The sequence below is a fragment of the Mesoplodon mirus genome (genome assembly GCF_964341445.2).
Source record: "Mesoplodon mirus genome assembly, chromosome: 10".
NCBI classification, from domain to species: Eukaryota; Metazoa; Chordata; class Mammalia; order Artiodactyla; family Ziphiidae; genus Mesoplodon; species Mesoplodon mirus.
The window spans coordinates 25,027,696-25,053,018 of record NC_138986.1 but is presented as its reverse complement, the minus strand read 5'-3'; the positions used below and the strand labels follow the sequence as shown (position 1 = coordinate 25,053,018).

Genomic DNA, 25,323 nt, shown 5'->3' with positions numbered 1-25,323 from the left:
AAGTTCAAAGAAGCAGGATGTCAAACCACTGGGTTGGCCAAAAAGTTCATTCGGGGCTTTCCGTTTTCTTTCTAATTCCATGAAAACAGTACAACATTGTCTTTTATGAACATCAAGATTTTCCTTGATGATCCAGATTTTTTCAGGTAAATATCACATCTGGGATAAAATTTTTGAAGGAAACTAAAGGACTATAAAAAATGAGTTAGTTTGCAAATATCTCAAATATCTCAATACAGAGAACTCATCAAGAGAAGGATTTGCTCTGGATCCTAAGGAAAAATACTGAATGAATAAAACCTCAGTAACAGCATAGAGAATGTAAAAGAAAAATCAAGTATGAATTAGTCAAAAGTCTAAATTAGAACACATTTTTGAAAGAGTAATGTACCAACTTGTCAGGAAGCAATCCGACTTCCACCCATGCATCCATGAAACTCAATACTGAGTTTGGTAGCACGTGACAGATGACTCTTTCCATAACTCTCCTTCCTTTCCTTGTTTCTCTGCTTTCCCTCCAATGCCTCAGGCAGCTACTACCTCAGGCTGCCTTTTGCTCTCTCCTTTCTTTCACTCCACAAATTCATCCTGGCTGACCTTATTTACACCTATGGCATAAACTGCCACTCCTATGCTAAGGAGATCCAAACCAGGTTACCAAGAACCCTCTCCTATGAGGAGAAGCAGGTCCTCATAAAGTCAAACAAATTAATGTTATCTAGATTTCCTAGAGGAGACATTGACTAAGTCGGCCTTAGCGATAAAAGTATTCTGTTTACCCATCTTTTAGAATGTTATTTGTGTTTTAGATTGTTATTTGTATTTTATATAAAAACAGTTTAAAATTGTATCCCTTTATTTCAATAAAATTATTAATTTACTTAGCAAACTACCGAAAATAAACAATGGCATCTAAGTAAATGTAGCAGAAGGACCTATTTTTAAGTTTTATTTACAAAACTATCCCAAGACGCGCTGCTGAAAGACATGGATAAACAGGGCTTGTTATAATAACTCTTAGAACCTAACAGGACTCACAGCAGTACAGAGACTCCACAAGCTGGTGTGGGGACCTCAGCATGACCTGTAAATGTCAAGTAACTCTAAAGAAGAAACTGGGGAATTTAGAATATTGAGAGATATAGTAGACGGTAAAGATATGAGCGTGGAAGTGGGATAACAAGTATTTAATCATATAATATTTAGGAAGCAGAGCACAGTGGTTAAGAAAAGGACTCCTTAAACCTAAGCTCTACCACTTTCGAGCTGTGTGACCTTGTAATAAGTTACTTGTCCTTTCTTTACCTTCATTTTAAAAGCAGGGACAGTAAGCTGTACCCACTTCACAAATTAATATTTGTAAAGGGGTGCAAACTACCTGACATACAGTAGGCAGTACACCGGCATTTATTAGTACTATTATTATTTGAATTGGGTGCAATATATATTCAAGCTAGTGATAAGCAAAGATATTTGGGGGAAATAAAAGGATAAATCCATGCTCACTCATTCAACACTCAACAAATGTTAACTACCAACAATGTGCCAGAGATATAGTTGTGACCAGATAGGAACAGTGACCCCCTGCTAGGTTCTTGGAGCTTAGGAGAAAGATTTAAGTTTTCCAGAAGAGCAGGAACCATGTCTCTTCCATTCACCTCTGCATACTCCATGCCCCTGGTGCATACCCTGATGCATAATAGGTGTTTAATAATATTTTTTGAATTAATGAATGATGTAATTGTAAGATAGTAAATAGAGGAAAGTACTCTGAATATATGGAAAGCAGAATTCAATAGAACCATCCCTGAAGAAATGGTACAGCAATGCTCCAGGATAACTCACCCTCAAGGAATTTTTCCACATATCTACTAATTGTTGAGGATCATGAGAGCATCCAATTTCTTATTAATTAAATGGGGATAACAATATCTGTCAGGCTTATATTATAAAGATTAAAAGAGATCTTGTGTTAAATGAGAAGCACAAAGCTGCAACGAGACGCTGATGGGAAAGGGTAGGCTAGACTGTTCTAGCTCTGAGGCTCATTCCTCAGCTAAATGCAATTTCTTTGCCTTGGAGGTTGCGTGCAAACAGCTAAGACCTCTTACTTTAAATGTGCAAATGCCTTTTGGGTTTAACAACCAGGGTTCAACTCTTTGGAGGCTGGACTAAGTTCAGGTAAAGAGACGTTACACTTCCTCATCCAGCTTGCCTTCCTAACAGTCTCAGGAGTTTCAGAAAATTTCTGAAGTTGTAAGTGAGAATACCTCAATCTCCACACAAAAGTGCAATTTACCATCTACTCTGAAAGGACATTTCAAATACACTAAGTTAAGTTTGCATCCCTCATTTCTATTGAATGGCCTCATTCAGGAACCACCACCAAGTCTGAACAAGCTTCTAAAGCCACCCAGCTGCTGCTCTCAAGCTTTCAAATGCCCACTAAACCTTGCTGCCCAGATGGACTGAACATGACATGGATGTGCGCACTCAGCACATCCAAATTCAGCACATTGCCTTCAACTGAACTAGGCCCCCCCGCTCACTTCTTTATTTCCATTAATGGTTATCATCATCCTGCAAGCCATGTAGGCTCAAAACCTCAGAATTATCCTTTATTTTAGTATTTTGGTGGTAAACTTCACTTCAGGAGTAAAAATCCTCTACTTACACCGTGAAAGGGAGAAACACAAGGCATTACTGATAGGATCAAAGGATTGAGGGCAGTGTAGTAAGTTCATTGCAACAAAAACAAAACGTATAAAGCTAGGTTTGAAGAACAATGGGGAGATTTTTACTACCATTAAAGCCAAGATCCTACGAATTATGAATTTTCCTTAACAGAGCAGAGCTTGAGTGAACGAAACTTCTCTGATCACCCTCTAAGAGCCAGGCACTACACTAGGTTTACATGTTACTTCACTGTGGTGTTACGAAACTTTTGGATTTGGTATCATCCTCGGTCTACAGATAAGGAAATGGGAGTCTTCAAAGGGGGTTAATTAAGTTACCTGCTCAGAGCAAGAAAGTTAATAAGCACTGAGGTGGAGATTCAAATCTAGAACTGTCACATTCCTAAGTCTATGCAATTTTGACCATTCTCAATACTTGCTGACGCAGAAACTTACAAGGGTGTTGTAAGTAAATACTTTTCGCTTTAGAAAGAATATGAATTCTTCTAAATCAACTATTAATAACATATACCCCAATAAACACTGTAGTTTAAGCAGTCAAACCCCTGATCCTTCTAGTCACAAATGAGACAAGAAAAATCAAAAATACTCTTGAATAGTTTCTAGACAATAATTTCTTTTCGTAAGGACATAGATATCCCTATTTCCACATACAACATTTTACATAATCCACAGACAAGAAGCAATTATCACTCTTAGATCAGCACTCTTAGCAGCTATTTTTTATCCAAAGGAGCACATTAATATAGGGGCTTCTCTGGTGGCACAGTAGATAAGAACCACCTGCCAGTGCAGGGGACACGGGTTCAATCCCTGGTCTGCTTAGATCCCGCATGCCACGGGGCAACTGAGCCCGTGCGCCACTACTACTGAGCCTGCGCTCTAGAGCCCACGCGCCACAACTACTGAAGCCCGCCCGCCTAGAGCCCGTGCTCCGCAACAAGAGAAGCCACCGCAAGGAGAAGCCCGCGCGCCGCAACTAGAGAAAGCCCGCGTACAGCAACAAAGACCCAACGCAGCCAAAATAAATAAAAAATTAAATCTTAAAAAAAAAAAAAAAAAAAAAATATATATATATATATATATATATATATATATATATATATATAATGTGGCCCAAGATCTACCTACTTATGCAAGCTCAAATTGGATACAGCAATTTAGAGATACTACAAAGACAACAAATCAGTGCCTCTAAGTAACAGAAGTTTTTTTTTTACAGAGAGAATCACGATAGTGACAGTAATTATTTCAATAAAAGAAAGCAACCACAGGTGGTCCTGTAGATTGAAACCACTCTTTCGTTAAAATTATTATTACTGGGCACAATGATTTCAAACTCAGATTTCTGAAGTATATTTCTATAATTTTCCATACAATTAATTAAGATATCTGAGTTAAATGTATATAAAGTCAGCATACTATTCAAAGTCAATAGATGGAAATTGATTTCCATTATTCCAAATCACAATTTTTTCAACCCTTTCTTAATCTATTAAATAATGTACTTATTTATACCCAGTTGTAATGAATCTTCATATGGCAATCTCTTCCATACATAATATCTATTGATATATCACCTTTCATTTGATATTCAAAACACAAATGCGTAACCAAATGCCAGATTACGTTAAGTTACACTGAGGTTTTGTAATTAAAATTACATAGACAGCACAGAGTCCTTTATTCTCTACCACACTCACCTGCGCATTCTCCAAGATGACTATTTCATGCATTCCCCTCACTCTGCAAATTATTAAAGTTTTAATTTACAGCTTTGAGGTATAATTTATACATCACAAAATTCAACCATAAGTGTACAATTCACTGAGCTTTAAGAAAATTTATAGAGTTGTGCATCATCACTACAATCCAATCTTAGAACTTTTCCATCACATCACCCCCAAAATTTTCCTCCAGAGTGTTTCCACTCCTGCCCTGGCCTCAGGTATCCACTGTTCTGCTTTCTGTATAGATTTGCCTTTTCTAGACATTTCATATAAATGCAACCACACAATACGTACTCTTTTCTGTTTGGCTTCTGTCACTTATCAGGTTTTTGATTTTCATCTTTGTTGTAGCATTTACCAGTAATTTGTTCCTCTTTATTATAGAATAGTATTCCATTGTATGGATATACCATATTTTGTTTATCACCATTTGAGGGACATTTGGATTGCTTTCCAATTTTTGACTATTGTGAATAATACTGCTAAAATGGACATTTACAATTCTTTGTTTGCACAGATCTTCATTTCTGTTGTGTAGATTCCTAAGAGTGGAACTGCTGGTTTGTATGGTAAGCATGTGTTTAACTTTTTAAGAAAAAGCCAAACTTTTCCAAAATGGCTGTACCATTTACCTTTCCAAGGGCAGTGTACAGGATTCCAGTTTCTCCACAATACCAGTAACAGGTAATGTCAGTCTTAAATTATAGCCGTTTAAATGGGTGTGTTACAATATATCATTGCGATTTAACTTGCATTTCCTTAATGACTAATAATGTTGAACATCATTTCATATGCTTATTGGCCATTTATAGTATCTTCTTTGGTGAAATACCTATTAAAAGTCTTTTGCCCATTTTCTAATTGGGTTTTTTTCTGCATAATTGAGTTGTAAGATTTCTTTATATATTCTAGATTAAAAACCTTTACCAAGTTTGTAATATTCAAATATATTCTGAGAGTCTGTGGCTTGTCTTTTTATTTTCTTAAGTATATTCTGAAGTGTAAAAAGTTTTAAAACTTCATTAAAGAAGTCCAATTTATCAGTTTTTTCTTTAATGATCCATGCATTTGGTGTCATACCTAAGAACTCTGCCTAACACAGGATCACAAAGATTTTCTCCTATGTAATATTTAGAATTTTTATAGTTCTAGGTTTTACAATTACAAATTTACAAAGTCTATGATTTATTTTGAGATAATTTCATGTACGGTGTGAAGTATATAAAACAGTATGTCTAAATCCATTTTTTTAAACATACAAATATCCAATTGTCCCAGCACCATTTGTTGAAAAGCCTATCCTTTCCCCATTGAACTGTTCTGGCACTTTTTCAAAAACCAAGTGATCATAAATATAAGGGTTAATTTCTGGACTTTCAATTCTGTTCCACTGACCTATAATGCTTATCCTTATGCCAATCACACTGTCTTGATCACTGTAGATAAGTTTTAAAATTAGACAGGGTAAGTCTCCTATTTTGTTTTCAATAATGCTTTGGCTATTCTAGATCCTCTACATTTCCTTATAAATTTTAGGATCAGCTTGACAATTTCTACAAGAGTCTACTGGAATTTTGACAGGTATTTTACTGAATCTATAGATCAACTTGGGGAACTGCCATCTTAACATTCTATCTTCCAATCTATGAATACAGACTATCTCTCCATTTATTTAAATCTTTATTTAGGAGAATTCCCTGGCGGTCCAGTGGTTGGGACTCCACGCTCTCACTGCCGAGGGCCTGGGTTCAATCCCTGGTCGGGGAACTAGGATACCACAGGCTGCACGGTGCAGCCAAAAAAAAAAAAGTACGTAATTTCTCTCAGTAATGTTTTGTAATATAAGCATCTTGGTGCTCTTTTTTGTTAAGTTTATTCCTAAGTATTTTCTTCTTTTTGATGCTACTGTGACTAGATTATTTTTTCCCTTTCTCTCCTCCTTTTGAAATTGTGGAAGTTATCCGTTTCCTATCAAAGAACTGCTGCCCTGTGCGATCAGGATCCTAGACCATTCTTGCTTTCTCAAGGACTTCTCTCCTCATCTTCCTTTCTTCCCTTATTAATCCTAACAACTAAAACCATGCTGCAATATTTCTTATATACTCAAAAAAACAAAGACTTCCTTCACATCCTCATACTTCCGCTTTGGCCCCATGTCTGTTTCCTTTAACTTCTTTAAACCCAATTTCTAGTTCCTGGGCCACTGTGTATCCCTCAAGTCACTCAAATCTGGCTTCCACCTCTACCAGTCTATGACACTGGCTCATTATGGTCACTGATGACCTTGAGGTTGCCAAATCCAACAGCCATATTTCTGCCCATATCTTCTCAACCTCTCAGCCAAACTCAACAGTTAAGTATCCCTTTCTTGAAATACTTGCATTACTTGGCATCTACGACATGATCCAATATATATTCCCAATTTCCCTACAACCACTTGGGCTGTCCTTCTTAGCTTCCTTCCTGGAGGGCTTCCAGTTCACCCAGCTTAGAAATGTGCAGTGTTCCTCAGGTTTCTATTTCTAAATCCTTCTTTCCTCTCTATAGTCTCTTCTTCAGTGATTTCACCTATTTGCATGGCTTTGAATACCACTAACACACTGATAAGCTTCAAACTGACATCTCCAAGCCAAATATCTCGGAGTTCCTCAAGATGTGATGATCCTCTCTGATAGAGGTCTTCTTAACAATCTCACAGGCTTCTGAGAACTTACGATTGAGAAAAGAAAACTCCCAAATTCACCATTACCTTCCACCCAAATAAAACAAAAAACCCTGAAAAACCCATTCGTCTTCCAGGCATCCAATAATGGTGACTTCCGGCAACATCCCCGAATGTGCCCGCCCCCCGCCCCTGGTTATATTCCATATCCAATCCATTATCACATCCTCCGGTTTCTACCACCTACAAATATCTCAAATACGTCCCCTCCTCTCCACCTCCCGCCTCACTAATCTAAGCCATCATGGTCTCCTACCTGAACTACTGCATATCCAGTGGCCAATCTGTTTCTGCTTGCCCCAGTGTTCCCTTCTCTACACAGCAGGGTAACCCGTGATAAATATACTTCGGATGCTGCCACTCCCCTGAATATAAACTTTCAGTCTTTTATAATCCAAACTCTTTATCCCTGTGTACAAGGCCCTGCAGCATGTGGCCACTGCCATTCTCCCCTCTTGCCCATAATGCTCCAGCTTTTCATCTCCTCAAACACACAGAGCTCTTCACATGCTGTTCAGGCCCTTTGAGTGCTCATTCCTTCTATGTGAAACATCTCATTCTCACTCCCTTACGCCATCCCCGTCTCCTCAGAGAGGCCTTCCCTTATACCTAAGTAGGTCCACATAGCCTCCCATGATTCCCCATTAATACAGTTCTTTTCCTTTTTAACATTACCACAAGTTATAATCCATGAAGGCAGGGAAGATTTCTGAGTTTTCACCACCACATACACACCCTGAGTATAAATAGTAGCCATGAAGAAATATTTCCTGAAAATATACAAAACTCACTTAAGAATGACCTATGTTCAGCTTTCCCAGGTCTGCCTGCTCTTCCTTAAAACTGTCTTAATATAGAGGTCCATGGGATGAGCTTGTCTAGGTTGGGGGAAGGCTGGAAATCTCAAATTATATGCAAATTTTTGTATAACTATGTTTTCTAAGCAGATGTCCAGCATGTGCAACAGGAATCTCTCTTTTTTTTTAAACATCTGTATTGGAGTATAATTGCTTTACAGTGGTTAGTTTCTGCTGTATAACAAAGTGAATCAGCTATACATATACATATATCCCCTCCCTCTTGTGTCTCCCTCCCACCCTCCCTATCCCACCCCTCTAGGTGGACACAAAGCACTGAGCTGATCGCCCTGTGCTATGCGGCTGCTTCCCACTAGCTATCTATTTTACGTTTGGTAGTGTATATATGTCCATGCCACTCTCTCACTTCGTCCCAGCTTACCCTTCCCCCTCCCCGTGTCCTCAAGTCCATTCTCTACATCTGCATCTTTATTCCTGTCCTGCCCCTAGGTTCTTCAGAACCATTTTTTTTTTTAGATTCCATATATATGCGTTAGCATAGGTTATTTGTTTTTCTCTTTCTGACTTACTTCACTCTGCATGACAGACTCTAGCTCCATCCACCTCACTACAAATAACTCAATTTCATTTCTTTTTATGGCTGAGTAATATTCCATTGTATATATGTGCCATATCTTCTTTATCCATTCATCTGTCGATGGACACTTAGGTGTGCAACAGGAATCTCAAAGGAATCCACAACCAAAAAAGAGGTTAGACGGAAATACACAGTCTAATAAATTCTGTCTTCATCATTTAACAAGAGAGGCTTAAATTCCCCCATAGAGTCAATTCTTAAAACAAAATGAAGAGATGTGGTTTTAAGTCCTATAATTTATCAAACTGCAATAAAATTTGGTATACGGTATGAACTTAAAAGATTTCTGAAGCAAAGTTATTATTACAACCTGATTTTTATGTCATGCCTATATATGCAACCCATCAACCATAAATTCCTTACACAGAGGCAGAGGGAAATGACAAATCAAGATGAATCTATCACAGGAAAGGCTACAGAAAGTGAAACATATATCAGGGAAAACATCAGAAATGCCAAGTCTTACCCATCTCAAATTCCCACTGGCCAGACACCGTGAAGAACTAAGTACCACGGACCTTAAAACACTTTCATCAGTTCCCTCTTATATATATACTCACTTCAGCATTCTAGGCAAGATTCTCCTCTTCAAATCTCCCAAAGTGTGTAAAAGAAATCAATTCCAGTTTCAAAATAGCATATCAACTAATTTCAAGTCTGTGTGGCTACTTTCTTAAGGATGTGGCTGGACAGAGTGGCCATCCCTACACTGTAACCTCTCCTTTGAAAACCCCAATTCAATCATTTCCACGGTGAGAACTAAAATCCAGGCATTAAAGTGATTTGTTCAAGGTGAGGGCTGGAACTTACCTTCCATGGTTAGTTCTCCTTACATCAACTTCTCACACTCTTTTAGAGCTCTGTCAAAATGCCTAGCTTGAATTCTCAAGATACTAAGACTCTAACTCTGGCCTACTGGCTAAAAAAAGAAGACTAAAAGTACATTATGATATAGGAAAGAAAAAAATTTTAAGTAAATATGACACTACAGAGAGCCATGAAGTGTGACTTCTTTCACAACAGTATGTTTTTCAACAGTGTATAGTAAAGTGTCTGTTCAAGGTAAGATTATTTTTATCGTTTGTTATAATTTTTTTAGTGATTACAAACAAACAAACAAAATCACTACTCCAGAACAACAAACCTGACACTTATTTCATTAGGTATTAAGTATGTAACTTTCAATGCATAAATGAGGCTCTGCTTCTCTATTTTAATCCTACCTCTAATGAGTAGATCACATAATTGAACAAATTTCAAGAGAGACAAAATGGTTTATGTTTCATCGTCATCACTTTTTCTCCATTTAACTAACGTGTTATTCAAATATTCTACGAAGATATTGCTCAACACAAATGAACTGAAAGATTTTCTCGGCCTCATTTACAGGATACTTTGCTTATAATCTTCAATAAAAGAACAGTTAGTACTAGAACCTTTTATCAAGCTATTATTCATTCAAAGTCTGTATGAAGTTTTAAAGCCTTTCCCAAAGATAAAATTTTAAGTAAAAGCTAGAAAAGCATACTGATTAGTGTGGTAAATAGCATACCTTCCCTAATGTTTAAAAAACAAAATAATTCTGAAGAAGATTATTTTTAAGCCACTGAATATCTTCTCGCTCAGCAGACAGAAAAATTCCTCATGATTAAATCCTATGAGCCAGATTTTTCTCCCCCTCGTCCTGTTCCTCTCTGGTGTGGAGCATAATTCTATAAAGCTTTAGCTCACTCGCTTTAGCTATTAACACACTGTCTTCCCAAAACAAACTCTTAAACTCAGAACAGGTTTTACTCTGGTATTCCAAAACAAGTGTAATGAATGTTTCTCAACATGTTTGACAGTTGTAGCAATGTAAAACTCAGGATACCAACTACAAGAATCTTCCTATTTCTCTTAAGTGGTTGTGTTTCCAGACATCATCATACATAAAATTATTTATTTTGCAAAGGAGGAAATCCACATATAACTCAAAATCAAATAATTTTAAGTCTCTACTCTTCATAAGAACTATGGGCAAACCAATCACATGAACAGTGAAAAGCAGGAAAGAGCTGAGAGGTGGCAAGAAATAATGGTAAAGGAGAGGTACTCTATTCACTAACTAGTTATTTTTGTTTGTTTTGTTTTGTTTTGAATTTTTGAATTTTATTTTATTTACTTTTTTATACAGTAGGTTCTTATTAGTCATCAATTTTTATACACATCAGTGTATACAACTAACTAGTTATTTAACTTCTCTGCCTAGCAAGTTCCTAGTTAATAAACAAGAATAATACTCACTTCCCAGGGTTCTTACAAGGATCAAATGAGTTCCTGCATGAAAATGATCTGCCCAGTAAAAGAACATAACAGGCACTCAATAAATGCCAGCTCCTTCCTCCCTCAGTTCTGGGCCCTCTGTTCTTTGTCCTCTATTCTCATTCCCCCAGATGACTCAGCCTTCTCATGACTTTTATTAACAAATGCTGAAAACTACTACATCAGTCAAAGCCCTGATGTGTAAATGCACGCCTACCGTGTGAGAAGCTGTCTGGCCTCTACCTCCAAGATACTCAGGTGAGAAAGAGGAGAGACCCCAAGCACGTGAATTTCACTGTCATAACTGGCACTCAGGGTGGACAAATCACACATTTCCAACTACCCCCTGGAGATTTGCACTGCCGGCTCAAAATGCCTGAAATCGAACTCATTATCAACTTTTTAAAAATCAGGCCCTCTTCCTGCCCCTTTTCTAATTGTGAGGGGTGTCCAACAGAGAGTAACACTTGCCCTACTCTAATCTCATCAAAATATCACCACCAGGCAACCCAAGCCCATCAGGTCTACCTTCATAATCTGTACTTTATCTTCAGCCTCATTTTCTGTCCCACTGTCAGCACCAGAGTCCACATCAGGTTTTCTGAATCTCGGCACTGCTGACGTTTTGGGGCAGGTGACTGCTGTAGGGGCTGTTCTGTGCATTGCAGGCTGTTTTAGCAGCGCTCCTGCCTCTACCTACTAGACGCCAGTAGAAATGCTCCCTCTCCCTGAGTTACGACAAGCAAAACTGTCTCCAAGTGCCTCCTGGGGGGCAGAATCCCACTCCCCGCAGTCTCCCCCACTCCCACATTTGAGTCCCATAGCCAGGTATGTGCGAGACAATCAGTCCCCAAATGCGTCCAGTTTCTTTCCTCTACTTCCAGATGCTCTGATCTTCTAAATGCCTCCTAAAGCACTACTTTTACGAGTCAGTTCTCTTAAATCTACAACTCCCTCCCTGCCACCTTCACAATTAGTTCAGAGCTCTCCACCCAGCCTTGATAATCTGGTCTCAATGACACATTATCCCACAAAGCACCTCACATTGTGGCTACCCAGCAGCCCTTCAATAACACGGACCTGTTCATCCAGTCCCTCCTTTCTGTTCTACTGCTGTCGCCCTGGTTTGGGTGCCCAGTACCTAGCATCCAGTCCAGACCACTGCTCGAGCCTCCTTCCCCACCCTCTACTCTCTCCTTCACTCAAAGTCAAAAACTATCATTGGGGCTTCCCTGGTGGTGCAGTGGTTGGAAGTCTGCCTGCCGATGCAGGGGACACGGGTTCGTGCCCCGGTCTGGGAGGATCCCACATGCCGCGGAGTGGCTGGGCCCGTGAGCCGTGGCCGCTGAGCCTGCGCATCCGGAGCCTGTGCTCCGCAACGGGAGAGGCCACAACAGTGAGAGGCCCGCGTACCACAAAACAACAACAACAATAAAAACTATCACTGAGTCTCCAATGCCTACTGAAATATGAAATCTGCCTGTTCTTTAGAGTCTTTCCTACCGTGGTCTCTTTCTGACTCTACGTTCCAGTATCCCCAAAACATACTCTAGCTTCAGCAAAACCTGTCTATCTGCTAGTCCTTGCAAAGGCTCCTTCCCACACTTTCCACCTTTAGTCGTGTTTTTTTCTCTGCCTGGAAGTCCTCTTCATCCCTCCACACTAATTTAAGGTCCACCTGAATTAAGTCAAGAGGCCTTTCCTGGTCATACCCTCCTTTATCCTCTCTTAGGGCATTCACATTGCTTTATGTTACACATGTGTATTCCTGTAGTTTACAAGGTCCTTGAGAACTTTACTCCTGTTTTGATGCCCTGAAATGCCTCGCCCAGTGCTAAGTAAAAACTAAACATTACACGTGAGTTGCCCCAAATGTTTCCCGCTTAGGAAGTAAGGGAGGGCTGTGTTTTCAGACAATGCTGAACTTCCATAAGGGAATTGTCCATATTCCTCTTTTGTTCCACATTTTATGTGTTAGGCCAATTTTTAAGTTAACTGCCTGCAAAATACCCAGAAAGCTATAAGAATTCTGCTTCTGCTTCAGGGAGTTCCCAGTTTCCAACGTGTAACTGAATCCTGACTATTTACGCTATTTAAGTTCTCTCTTTATACAAAAAGGCAACAGAAATTTATTTTTGAGTGTTAATAAAATTGAGCACAACATGAAAATAACTTGGATTGCATTAAACATATTTTAAGCAAAGGTTAATTAATGCTAATTTGCATCCTGAGTAACAAAGTCTTAAAGTCTTCATGCACTCTTTTTTTTTTTTAACAACATGCACTCTTAAAAATATGAGAGTCAGTTTATTTCAGCTACCCCCACCCCAGACATAATAAGCCAAATAGAACACGTCTATTAAGGGAGGTTTCCCCTTAATTTTAGTTTTTTAATGACTTAAAAGTATTTCTACAAAAGGAGCAAATCATTAATGAGCATGTTCTGACTACTCCTATAAGTCTAACTCCAAAGCCATATGGGGAGCATAGAGTACCCGCACAGCCACGGACCCCGTTTTGTATGCCCTTGAGCTAAGAATGATTTTTACATTTTTAAAGGGCTGTAAGAAAACAAAGAATATACATAAAACAAAGAATATACATAAAGAGACTGTATGTGGCCAGCAGAGCGTAAAATACTTACTTTGTCTGTTTTCAGCAGAATGAATATGAGACTCCTAGCTGTTGGTATGTAAGACACTGAACTTTTCCTCCCAAAATATTTAAAAAGCAACGTAAAACAAACAAGATTATGCGAAAAGACAGAACTCATTCAATTTAGTCATAGCTAGTGCACAGGTAACTTCTAAAACAGAGGCCTTGGGGACATTTTTATATTTCCCAGAATTTTTGTTAGAAGCACACTTACGCTTGAAGAGTTGAGAGCGCCTGGCCCAAAGCCACACTGGGGGTTAATAGAGTCCGGTCAAGGACCCAGGTGTGAAAAGTCCTCATTCAGGGCTCTCCGCAGTGCACTACATCATACCTATGCACGTGGTTCTAAGTTCTGGAGATCTGGATAACTGGCTTGGATCATCATACAGCTGAAGCTTAAAACCTGTTCCTGATATACTGTTTAGACAGACTCTCACTAGCAGCTTTGCATCATTAAACACAGAGTAACATCAATGCTCACCACATACATTAGAGAAGAACTTCCAGGAAGCCTTCTATTTTAAAAGCAGACGTGATGAAGAAAGCTTAAGACTTACTCTGCTTGCTCCTCTAGGGCTACAGATTGAGGCAAATATGCACCTTTGACTTGCAGTTGCTCAATACTTATCTCCCAACCCAATCCACAAATTCCACCAAGTGCTATCGAATGCCAATCGAAAAACTATCCAGTTTACATCAGCCACGCATCCTATAAAGTTCTTTTCATAGCTACTTGCAAACTACTAGCTAAAAGTTCAAATTTTTAAATCTCCCTAAGAATTGAGCGTCCTTAAAATATAAAAAAGTAGATACCAGGATGTAGGATTCAAAGACATGGTTAACAATCCAAGATCTTTCATCTGAAGTTGCTCTTCCAGTGTTGAAAAACACAGATTCTGAGCGGCAGCCGAGAGATACAGGACTTACGCTCTCCAGAGATAATACACAGACCCCCCCCAACCCCACCCCCATCGTATCTTTGCATGACTTTTGTCCTCGAAGAGCGACCCCCTTCCCCTCGCGAGTCCGGGCCTTCCGGGCACCTGCGGCCCCGGTCCGCAGCGGAGAAACCCGGGGAAACCTGCCCACCGCCGGCCCTTCTGGAAACGGCGCCCACTCCCACCTCGAGGAGGCTGGCGGCTGGAGGCCCGAGCCGCCGGGAAGCGACCCCTCGGCGGCCGGCCGACCCCCCGGACGCGGCGGATGGGGACGGCGGCGGCGTTACCTGGTGGACCACGTCGCTGGGCAGCTGTGCGGCCCGGAACAGCTCCAGCACCCGCCCGTGGGCCGCCACCTTCTTGGTGCTCTCGCTGTCGCAGTAGGAGAAGAGATCCGAGTAGTATTTCTGCTCCGCATCGCTCAGCGTTAAACCTTCCATCTTCGCCTCCGCTCACAGCCACCCCGCCCCGCATGCAACACCCGGGGCCCGGCCCCGCGACCCCGGGACGGCGGGGACTGCGCGCCGCCCGGCCGCCTCCTTCTCGACCCCCGAAGCGGCGGGGAGCCCCGGCCTCGCGCGCGCGCCGGGGGCGTCCGAGCCACAGGGCCCGGAGGTCGCGGGGAGGGGGCCCGGCTGGGCTCGGCGCGCCGCCGCCTAAGAGGCTCCGCCTCGGCGGCCGCGGGGAGGGCGCGGGGAAGGAGGCGGGGGCCGCGGCGGCGCGAGGCCCGGGCGGACTCCGCCCCCGCCCCCGCCGCGGGTTCGAGTCTCCCCGGCTACCCGCCGCTTCCCCCCAGACTTCCCGCCTCGCCTGCCCCTTCCGTCCACGCCCCCGGAGAGGCAGCACTTCCCGGAAAAGTTGTGGGGCTCCTAGTCTAAAGTTTCGGGGGCTCTGAGCTGAGCGCGGCCGCCGCTCCGCCTCCCTCCGCCGCCATTTACTGCGCCCCGGCCCGGCCCCCGACGCGACCGCACCAACACTGACAGCGGCTGCCGCGCTCCAGACCCGGATGTGAGGCCAGGAGGAGAGAGCGCGAGAGGGAGAGAGAAACACCCACCGGGCTGGCTCGGCCGCTCCCTGGAGAGGGGGCTGCAGCGCCCCCTGGTGGTCGGGGTCCCGCGACGGAGGGCCGAGCCGCCCTTGGCGCCCTGCGGGAAGAACTGCGACCCCCGGGAGCGGAGACCGGGGGGAACAGCACGCTGCCCATTAAGACCAGGAGAACTTAGAAACCGGCTGTAGTTTGGACTGTTTCAAAGCTTCTGGCACTAAACGGTTAATAAACATTGCGTGAAAGGGGAACATTGTTCAGGTTATTATTGTATCCGTCGTACCGTTTTGAGGTCAGATGTTACTGAGGATTAATTCAATATTTCTTTGTGCTCTGAAGGGCTATGAACATCCAACCCATCTGAGAACTCTCATCAGACACCAAGCACTGAGACCTAACTCCCACTCTTGCTCCCGTGTTTACCTGAGAAACAAAGTTGTTGAACAGGGGGGAAAAGCTGGCAAAGTTTTTCTCTTTGTACAAGGTGGTTCTGATCACTAGGAATTTAGTGCTATAAATATATAGCATCAGCTCTATAGAGCTGTTTAGGCTCTGGACAGACCACAGGGGCTCACTCCTGCGACCCCCAATTTCCTCCTTTACGAAAATCATGTGGTTGCACTATTCTGCACCTATCTGAGAAGTGATCCGCAAGATATCTCAAATAGAATATCTTAACAAGAGTTTATCCTTAGCAAATAGGAAATATTTCAAAAACAGCAGCTAGGGCAGAATTAGACAGATTTTTCAGTTTGGGTTTTTATTTTGTCGGCTACAGGTTACTCCCCAGAGTGCTGATCTTACAAATGACCCATAAAAGGAAAGTAATATTATAGGGTTCAAAATCTTTTATCTGGAATTCCAAAATTCAAAGAGCACTAAAAATCCAAAGGGTTTTTTGTAACACTTTGTCAGCAAAACCTGCCCTGTTTCATTTGGAGGCAAAATCTCAACTCAACTCACATGAGACTATTTATAGTCTTTATGTATGCTGTTTAATGTCAATATTTATTCATTTTACTCCAGGCTTTAATGGGATATTAATATACACACAGTTATAGGCATTGCATTACTTTTCTTTTTTTTAAAAAAGAAGAGGGTTTGTGGAGCTGTATTTGAATAGTAGCACTTTGTACACTTACATATATAACATGCCATTAATCTCAAGTTTCTCCATCTCTAAAACTTTAAATTTGCCACAGCAGTACCTCACATGTCCCTACAGGACACCTACCAGAGGAGATCAGAGGCCCACAGATGGCCTGTCTTCCAAAGGTGTAAAAGGGAGGAGTACATGAGGTAGGCACTGGCTTACAATGTCTTCAGCATATTTTTCTCCACCACCTTTCCTAGGCCTTGAAGCTCTTTCTTGCCCCCAGGGCCTTTGCTCCTGCCACCTGAAATACTCATCCCACAAACCTTTGCATGGCTTGTTCTCTCACACCTCAGGTCCCTGTTCATATATCACGTACTGAGAAAGAGACCTTCTCTCAACACCCGACCTAAAATAGCCCCACTACCACACTCTATCCCCTTATCTGAATTATTTTTCTTTATAACACTTTTCACTACCTGGCATTAACATGTATATTTGTTTACATTTTTAACACTGAGATACAATTGACATACAATCTTTTATGGGGGGGGGGGGAGTCCTGAACATCAGTGCTTATAAGGAGCATTGTATCTGCTTAAAGTCCCTCCAAACATACACACACTTGAAAAACCAGAAAGTTTTGCACGAAGTGGGGGACATTCTCCACCCCCCAGCCAGGTATTGGATTGCCTTGGTGCTGAAGGGCTTGACAGTTTCACAAATGAAAGGGATTTTTCTCTATATCCCTTACTTAAATTTATACTTTCACGTACAAGGGGGAAAAAAATGATTTAACAGGCCCTTTGAGACCAATTCTAATTTCTTTCCTATATGTTTCTAGATATATCAGTTTTAAAAAGTGACATTATGAGAAAGCTATTTTAAAACAGCTGGGCTATATTATATAGCTACAAATGTAAAGATACTGGTCTTCAGGAAGATCAAATAGTCGGTTACTGCTAGCAAATATCAACTGTTTTAAACTGGAAACCTCTAATGAAGTTTTGAAAATAAATTAAATGCAGTAAAATTCGTCGTTTCTGGTATACAGTTCTGTGAGTTTTGACAAATGCATAATGGTCATGTAACCACCACCAAAATCATGATGCAGAAACATTCTGTGACTCTCCCCTAGAATTCCTCTGGGCTTCCCCTTAGTACTACTCTGCCCTCTACCCTCAGCCCCTGGCAACCACCTATTTATTTTCTGTTTCTGTACTTTTGCCTTTTCCAGGATGTCATGTAAATGGAATTACACGATAATCAGCATTTTGAATCTGAATTTTTTTCACATAGCATAATGCATTCGAGATTCCTCCATGATCTTCCTTGTATAGTGGTTCATTTTTTTATTGTTAAATGGTATTCTATTGTATGGATGATTATAGTTTGTTCATCCATTCACTAGTTGAAGGATATTTGGGTTGCTTCTAAATTTTGAGTGACTATTAATAAAGATACTATAAATATGTGTGTACAGGTTTTTCTGCAAACTTAAGCCTTCATTTTTTTTCCCTTGGGTAAATATCTAGGAGAGGGACTGTTGGGTCATATGGTAACTAAATGTTCAACTTTAAAAGAAACTACCAAACTGATTTCCAAAATGGCTGTACCATTTTGCACTCCCACCACCAATGTATAGAATTTTAGTTTCTCTACATCCTCACAAACCATTCTAATGGGTGTGCAGTGGTATCTCACTGTGATTTGAATTTCCATTCTCCCAGAGATTGATGATGTTGAGCACCTTTTCATGTGCATATTTGCCATCCGAATACCTTCTTTGGTAAAATAGCTATTCAAAACGTTTCCTATTTTTTGTTGGATTATTTGTTTTTTTTATCATTGAGTTTTGAAAATCCTTTATACATTTTTGGTACAAGCTCTTTGTCAGATACATAATTTGCAAGTATTTTCTAGAGTCTGTGGCTTGCCTTTTTATTCACTTTTACCGAACATAATTGTTAAAATTTGGTTTAAGTCCAACTCAGGGGTGGCCCTGAAAGACGTTAGTGAGGGGAAATCCATTGGAGAGAGTTTCTGTTGGTGCACCTGTTCATTCACTTAATGTCAGAGAGGTGGCCCAAGGTAAGAATACACAGTAAACCCATGGACAGTGACAAATGATTGGGCTGGTAGGGCAGGGGCTTGGTAGGAGGCAGTTTGGAAAATTAAGGAAGAGGAAGTCTGGGAGGAAATCATGTGGTTGAACCTATGGGAAGGGGCATGAAGTGTGACTATCTTTGCATCATGTGTTCACACCCACCAGAAAGCATCCACTATGGAGGAGCCATAAGTAGACAAAACAACCTGGCCAGATGATGTCAGGGAGCCTCTGCAAGCAGCCACCCCAGCGTTGGCACATTGGCTCAGGAACTGAGCAGCTATTGTGGCAGCAATGGAAAGTATATATGAGCCCCACATCACAGCTTCCACTTACCAAGGCCAAATGTCCAACCTGCCAGCAACACTTGAGTTCAGCTCAGCTCACCTTAGTGTCAGCTCAACACCAAGTTCAATTCCTGATGTAACATCATCCCTCGAGGAGACCAGTCATGCGTTTGGTGACAAGTTGATTTATCTTTATAGGAATCAAATGTATCCTGGGCATAAGTTTGCTTTCCTGTTCACAGGGCTTTAGCCATCTAACTGTTTAAGACTGTTTTTATCACCAACTTGTAACCTGCATAACACGACTTCAGACAAAGAGACCCTCCTTACAGCAATAGAAGTGAATTAGTGGACACATAACCATAACCCACTAAACTCACATTCCACATCATCCAGAAGCTGCTGACTTCAGAGAGTATAGAATGGCCTTTTGAAGGTGCAGCTGACGTGTCAGCGTGGAGATGATATTCTGTGAAGATGGGACCCCATACTCCAGGATGCAGTAGCACCCTAAATTAACGATCCTGTATGTTACTCTGTCTCCAATAGGTAGACAATATGGGACAGAGAACCAAGGGATGGAAATAAAACTGGCCCCATTTACCTTTGCCCTCCATGACCCACTTGGGGGAGTTTCCCATCCCCTCAAACCTAGGTTGTTTTTATTTTTTGATTTTATTTATTTTTTATACAGCAGGTTCTTATTAGTTATCTATTATATACATATTAGTGTATACATGTCAATCCCAATCGCCCAATTCATCACACCACCACCACCACCCCCTGCCGCTTTCCCCCCTTGGTGTCCATACGTCTGTTATCTACATCTGTGTCTCTATTTCTGCCCTGCAAACAGGTTCATCTGTACCATTTTTCTAGGTTCCACGTATATGTGTTAATATATGATATTTGTTTTTCTCTTTCTGACTTACTTCACTCTGTATGACAGTCTCTATGTCCATCGACGTCTCTACAAATGACCCAATTTTGTTCCTTTTTATGGCTGAGTAATATTCCATTGTATACATGTACCACATCTTCTTTATCCATTCGTCTGTCCATGGGCATTTAGGTTGCTTCCATGACCTGGCTATTGTAAATAGTGCTGCAATGAACATCGGGTGCATGTGTCTTTTTGAATTATGGTTTTCAACCCTAGGTTTTGAGCATCTGAAGGTCCTGGTTCTCACACGGAATTGCTTCCTCTAGGAGGCTTATTATTAGTTAGTTATTATTAGTCCCATTAAACTTTATGCCACGAAGGATGTTCTGTCACTTGGGGCTCCTTGTGCCAATAGATCAGTAGGGAATAAAAGCATCAACATACTGGAGGGTATTGCACCTACTCATCAGGAGGTAATAGTACTTACTTTACACAGTTGAGGCAAGAAGGAATATGTTTCACACCCAGAAGATCCACTGGGGTGTATTGGTCTCCCCTGTTTAGGTTTGATGGTAAATGGACAAGTATAACTGCCACAGAGTGAGAAGGGCATGGTGACAAAGGCACTCAGACCATTCAGGGATGAGGGGCTGTGTCACCCCACAAGGTAAGCCACCTAGAGCAACAGAGGTGTTAGCTGAGGGTGAGGAGACATTCTGCTTCTCACTACTCTTCTCGGCTTATTCTATTGAAGTAAAGAAGGGACAATAAGTGTCAGATGCGGCCTTGAAATGAGCTGCTATTGTGGCAGATATAGTTCACTCACATTGTTTTTGTGAAATTTCCCAGGAAATGAGACCCATCAGAGTCCTGGGGGAGTTGTTCTCGTATCAGGTACTATATTATATGAAGCAAGTGGATCTGAGTGGTGTGAGTATGGACCATGTGGTTGCTGTGAACTACCCAGATCACTGCCCACCTCACCCATTTTTCCAGCTGTTGAGAATGTTGAACTGTCAGGGGCCCACAGTGGAATCCCTTGCCAGGAATTGTCCTTGGGAGAAGGAACTTGCCTCCCCCAGGTTACACCCCTGCCCCAAGGGCAGCCCACATCCAGTGACTGGCCAGTGGATAAAGGAGACTAAAAGTCCTTGAACTGTTTAGGAACAACTCTGAAGAGCCATCTCAGTTCCAGATCTCTTCCAGGGATGGGAGGGGGCCTCTGTTGTTACCTCATTGCAGTTGTCCCTCTGCCCAATTATGGGCTTTCTTCACTTCGTACGGGTGCTATTCCCGACAAGAGTTATCAAGGAACTTCCTGTATGCAAATCTTCATTTCAGTGTGTTTCCTGGGGAACCCGATCTCAACCACTCATGCACTTCTGATCCTATTAAGTGACTTAATGAGTGCTTACCAACCTGTTGCACTTAATATTGTAATTGTTATAATTGGATTAAATATTACATAAACAAATTAAGAAAACAGAAAGATGGTTTTTGTTTCTGTGGAAACCAAGAATGATACTGTGGGAAGATGTGATGATGGTGAATTGCTAAGAGAAGTGGCTGTTGAATTAGCTGTGGAACTCGTGGAGGAAGACTTGGAGTTGCAAAAAACAACACGGTATCTATGGGTTGGACACATGGGATATTCAATGTGTGCTTCTTGTTTGATTGATGTAGAGTTTGGAATGGAATATAGTTTCTTACCTGTAATCAAAATTCCTGTTTTTTTATTTTTGAAAAATCTATTATTTTTATTAAAATATACACACTCTCTGTAAAAACAAAATAACTCAGAAAAAAACAAAGAAAAAAATTACCTTGAATTCTGCCATCCACAGGCAACCTCTATTAACATTTGGATGAATTTTTTTCTTGACATCACTTATTTAAAAGCCACACAAAAAGATAGGCATACAATATCAAGTAAAAGGATGCATTTTATATATAGTATATATATGTATATACACACACATTATATTTTATATATAATATGTTATATATATACATTACAAACATATAATTTAAAAAATCAACAGATGCATTATATATTCCTATATATTATTCCTGCATTATATATATATGTACACATATATATATATTCCATCCATGTATTTGATTTTGTATGCCTACTTCTTTGTTATATCTTTTGCAGCAGGTCTTTTTCACTCAACTATAGATTGTACTTGGAAAAGAGTTGTCCTTTTCTTTCAAACTTAATATGAATCTTATTTATTTTCCTCTTTCGGAGTCATCAATATAAATGATATATAATCAGGTTAACTTGAAAAACCACAACCGTATCTTCCAGAAACCACAGGAGGCAATCTTACACTGTCTTACAAATGGGATCTATTTTCATTACCTAACTAGGAGAGAATCATAAAATGATTATTTTTTTAGATGTTGCAGTTGGGGTTTAATAATGAGATAGAAAATGCCAGATAAATGTAAAATCTCATATGAGCATGAGGTTCGTCAGGAGCAAAGGCATAGAAATCCACACAAAATTGTTGGCACAGCAAAAATAAATCAACTCTTTGTATAAATAAAGTTCTCAGGGAAGACTAACCAAAAATGAAAAGCATTTTTCTCCAAATAAAAATCAAACCAACAAATATTTATTATTTACTCTATGCAAGGAAGTTTTCCCCCTAAGTTTCCTTTGTAAACATTTTCTCAATTTAGCGTGCTTTCAATATTTTAAATTTTTTAAATGGGAAGAGTCTGAATGGTTTCCCTATTCTTTAAAAACTGAAGCATGCAGAGGTAGTTGTAAAAAATACTAAATGCATGTTGCTTGTCATTAGTAGTGTTTTCTTTTCTTTCTTTCTTTTTTTTTTTTTATTAGTAGTGTTTTCTAAAGCAAAACTTTTGCATTTTGGGCAGGGTCACCTCCAAAAACTGCAACTTTTTAAACCAGTAATTTAACAAAAATAAAGCAACCTGTCTTTAATTCTACATCTACAATCTTTATTAGTGTCTCTTAACTCCCATTGCCCTGCCATGAAAACATTTTACAGTGTTATGGGTTCCATAACCTTTCATGGTGCTTAAGAGCTAGAGGTTTTCTGCTTTGTGAAGTATTTTCATTTTAATCCTCTGTCATACTTTGCTGTTGCCAATATTTCATTTTCCAAGGATGCTTAGAGGTTATCTCTGTGCATTCTTAAAAACTAAAAATGAATAAATTGAAAATGAATATAAGTCTTAATGGCTACAGAAATAGGAAGGTATCAAGTTGTAATGAAAACAGATAATCCTAGTTTGAGGTAAAATAGGTTTGAGGCCTGATTCTGACAATTAATTAGCTGTGTAATCTAAGGCAAATTTAACATCTCTCAGTCTCAATGTCTTCTGTAAAATGGGATGCTTTATTTGGCCAGTATAAGAACAAGAAAGAATGAATATAAAAGGTTGTTATCTAACTGGTATTTAACTACTGGCAGCTATTATCAGGGACAAACATGATCATTAAAAATCTGTTTGTTGGGCTTCCCTGGTGGCGTGGTGGTTGAGAGTCCGCCTGCTGATGCAGGGGACACAGGTTCGTGCCCTGGTCCGGTGAGACCCCACATGTTGCGGAGCGGCTAGGCTCGTGAGCCATGGCCACTGAGCCTGCGCGTCCTGAGCCTGTTGCTCCGCAACAGGAGAGGCCACAACAGTGAGAGGCCTGCTTACAGAAAAAAAAAAAAATCTGTTTGTTTATATTTGTTCTTGTTCTTTGTTCAAATAATTCAAACGGCTAGGGCTGATAACCTTTATTAAGATATAAATAATTATTTACAACATATGATTACCAGCTATAATATCCATTTCCTCCTAGTCTTTAAGTTGTTACTATACTGTAAACCCTTTGGACAAAGAAAAACTGATGTGTCTAGTGCTTTGGGTATATTCAACAAGTGTTATAGTCACTAAGCATGTAGTGGTTAAAATCTATGTATCTTTTTTCTTTTCTTTAATGATTATATACGTGTAGTGGGATCAAACATTTTAAACACTATATGTGGCTTTTTAATTTTCTCTAATACTTATAATCTTCATTAGTATCTGCATGGGGTTGAACTTAATTTTGTCAGTTATCGTATCTCAGAATCTTCCTGTTAAAGTGTAATCACGAGTAATTCAGTCTCGTTCACTTAAATGCTCACCCTTTCATATTTCTTCCTCTTTTCTCTGTTTTCCTCCCAGATGTCATGGGGGAATATGAGGACAGAAGATGGAGATCAGCTTAAAATGATTTGACTCTGAGAGAGAAGGGGCCTCAAATCTACAGGCAGGAGTCCTTGTGCTGTCTCTGGTTCTACTGCAAAGTGGCTGCTGTGGCCTGGTCCCTTAGTCTATGTTGAGGTATCCTCAGAGTTAGTCCGGCCTTTTGGGCCATCAGGCTGGTATCATGAAATCACTTGTAGCCTTTAACCTCTAATCATTAAGTCTCTGCATTTGGTGACTTCTGTAGTAGTTCCACTGGTCCATGTAGGAACTTGGGGTAGGGGTGCTTCTTAGAATTGAGAACTGGCAGGTGGTTTGGTTAGCTATTGCTGTGTAACATGTTATCCCTAAACTGAACAGCAGAAAACATGATTTTGTGGGTCAGGGATGTGGGAAGGGCTCAGCTAAGCAGATATCTTTTGTGGTATCTTCTATGTGCGGTCATCTGAAGGCTTCACTGGGCTGGATGTCCAAGATGACTCACTCATGTGGGTAGTAATTAATGCTGACTCATTTGGGAACTCATTTGGGGCTATCTCCTGGAGCATCTCATGGCATCTCCATCTGCTTGGACTTCTTACAACATAGTGCTTGGGTTTATGGAGGGAGTATTTAAAGAACAAGCATTCCAAGAGATCAAGGCAGAAATTATGCAACAGCTTTTTAATGCATTCTATTGATTACAGGTGAGTCATGATGGCCAGTGCAGATTTAATAAAATGAAAATTATATCCCACCTTTTTTTTTTTTTTTTTTTTTTTTTTTTGTGGTACGCGGGCCTCTCACTGCTGTGGCCTCTCCCGTTGCAGAGCACAGGCTCCGGACGCGCAGGCTCAGCGGCCATGGCTCACGGGCCCAGCTGCTCTGCGGCATGTGGGATCTTCCCCGACCGGGGCACGAACCCGTGTCCTCTGCATCGGCAGGCGGACTCTCAACCACTGCGCCACCAGGGAAGCCCTATCCCACCTTTTGATGGAAGGATCCACTGTTTTTCATTATAATGAATAAGCCACGTAAAATGATTTGCCTTTTTAAACTATACATATTATAAATGACAAAAAATGAAAACAACTAACCAGGGGCTTTACTTTATATCTTTTTTTTTTTTGGCTGCACCGTGCGGCTTGTGAGATATTAGTTCCCCAACCAGGGAGCGAACCTGAATCCCCTGTGGTGGAAGTCCAGAGTCCTAA

The 25,323-nt window shown here is 40.7% G+C and overlaps 1 protein-coding gene across 6 annotated transcripts in view; it reads right to left on the bottom strand.

The window, feature by feature from the left end:
- Positions 1 to 15,058, bottom strand: part of REPS1 (RALBP1 associated Eps domain containing 1) — an 80,260-nt gene extending 65,202 nt beyond the window's left edge. For 3 of the 6 annotated variants that reach the window (XM_082633378.1, XM_082633376.1, XM_082633377.1), the window contains exon 1: positions 14,785 to 15,058. In XM_082633378.1, coding sequence (XP_082489504.1) covers positions 14,785 to 14,937 — 153 coding nt within the window. In that variant the 5' untranslated portion in view covers positions 14,938 to 15,058. The remainder of the gene's footprint in view (positions 1 to 14,784) is intronic. The other 3 variants (XM_082633375.1, XM_082633380.1, XM_082633379.1) reach the window with 2 other exon arrangements.
- Between the last annotated feature and the right edge of the window lie 10,265 nt (positions 15,059 to 25,323).